At 64.2% G+C, this 689-nt stretch overlaps 1 protein-coding gene across 1 annotated transcript in view; it reads left to right on the top strand.

Moving 5' to 3' along the window:
* The window catches only part of CD7 (CD7 molecule), a 9,515-nt gene extending 8,826 nt beyond the window's left edge, over positions 1-689 (top strand). Inside the window, exon 4 of the mRNA XM_011998912.1 lies at positions 534-689. Coding sequence (XP_011854302.1) covers positions 534-644 — 111 coding nt within the window. The 3' untranslated portion in view covers positions 645-689. The remainder of the gene's footprint in view (positions 1-533) is intronic.

Raw genomic sequence — 689 nt, 5'->3', positions numbered from 1 at the left:
TGTGCAGGTGTGAGTGTGGGGGGGTTCTCTGAGGACTGTGTGTGCTTGTTGGAGTGCGTGGGCGGAGGAGGGAGCGCCCAGGCTCTGGGCCCATGTGTGCACGTGTGCGCATGCGCAGGTGTGAGTGTGTGTGGGGGTCTCTGAGGACTGTGTGTGCATGTTGGAGTGTGCGGGCGTGCTGTGTGGCTGTGGGAAGGGAAGGGAGCCTCAGACAGACACAGAGTCTAGGCCGTGGCCCCTGCCCTCAGTCCCTGCTGTTTGTCTGGGGCTGGAGTGGGGGCCCTGCTTGGCCTGGGCTGTGGGGGGCAGTCCAAGCTGCTTCCACTCTCCTTCCTCAATGGCGCCCTGGAGTCCGACCCAGTCCTGTCCCGGGAAGGCTCTGCTGGGAAGCCCTGGGGCTCAGGAGACCTGAGGGCCGGCCCAGAGGAGTCCCGTGGGGGTCTCGTGTTAAACTGAGAAAGCTGACCGGAGTGGGGTGGGGTCTAGGACACCACACTGGCCCCTGGTTGGAAACAGCAGGTTCTGTCTTTCAGATGAAGAAACTGTGCTCGTCGCGGGATAAGAATTCGGCGGCGTGTGTGGTGTACGAGGACATGTCCCGCAGCCGCTGCAACACGCTGTCCTCCCCCAACCAGTACCAGTGACCCAGTGGGCCCGGCCACGCCGCCCCCGTGGTCCCCCCAGCATCT

This window comes from Mandrillus leucophaeus, unplaced genomic scaffold, assembly GCF_000951045.1.
Source record: "Mandrillus leucophaeus isolate KB7577 unplaced genomic scaffold, Mleu.le_1.0 Scaffold1, whole genome shotgun sequence".
NCBI classification, from domain to species: Eukaryota; Metazoa; Chordata; class Mammalia; order Primates; family Cercopithecidae; genus Mandrillus; species Mandrillus leucophaeus.
The sequence above is the reverse complement of the archived record's forward strand: the minus strand, read 5'-3'. Positions and strand labels throughout refer to the sequence as shown.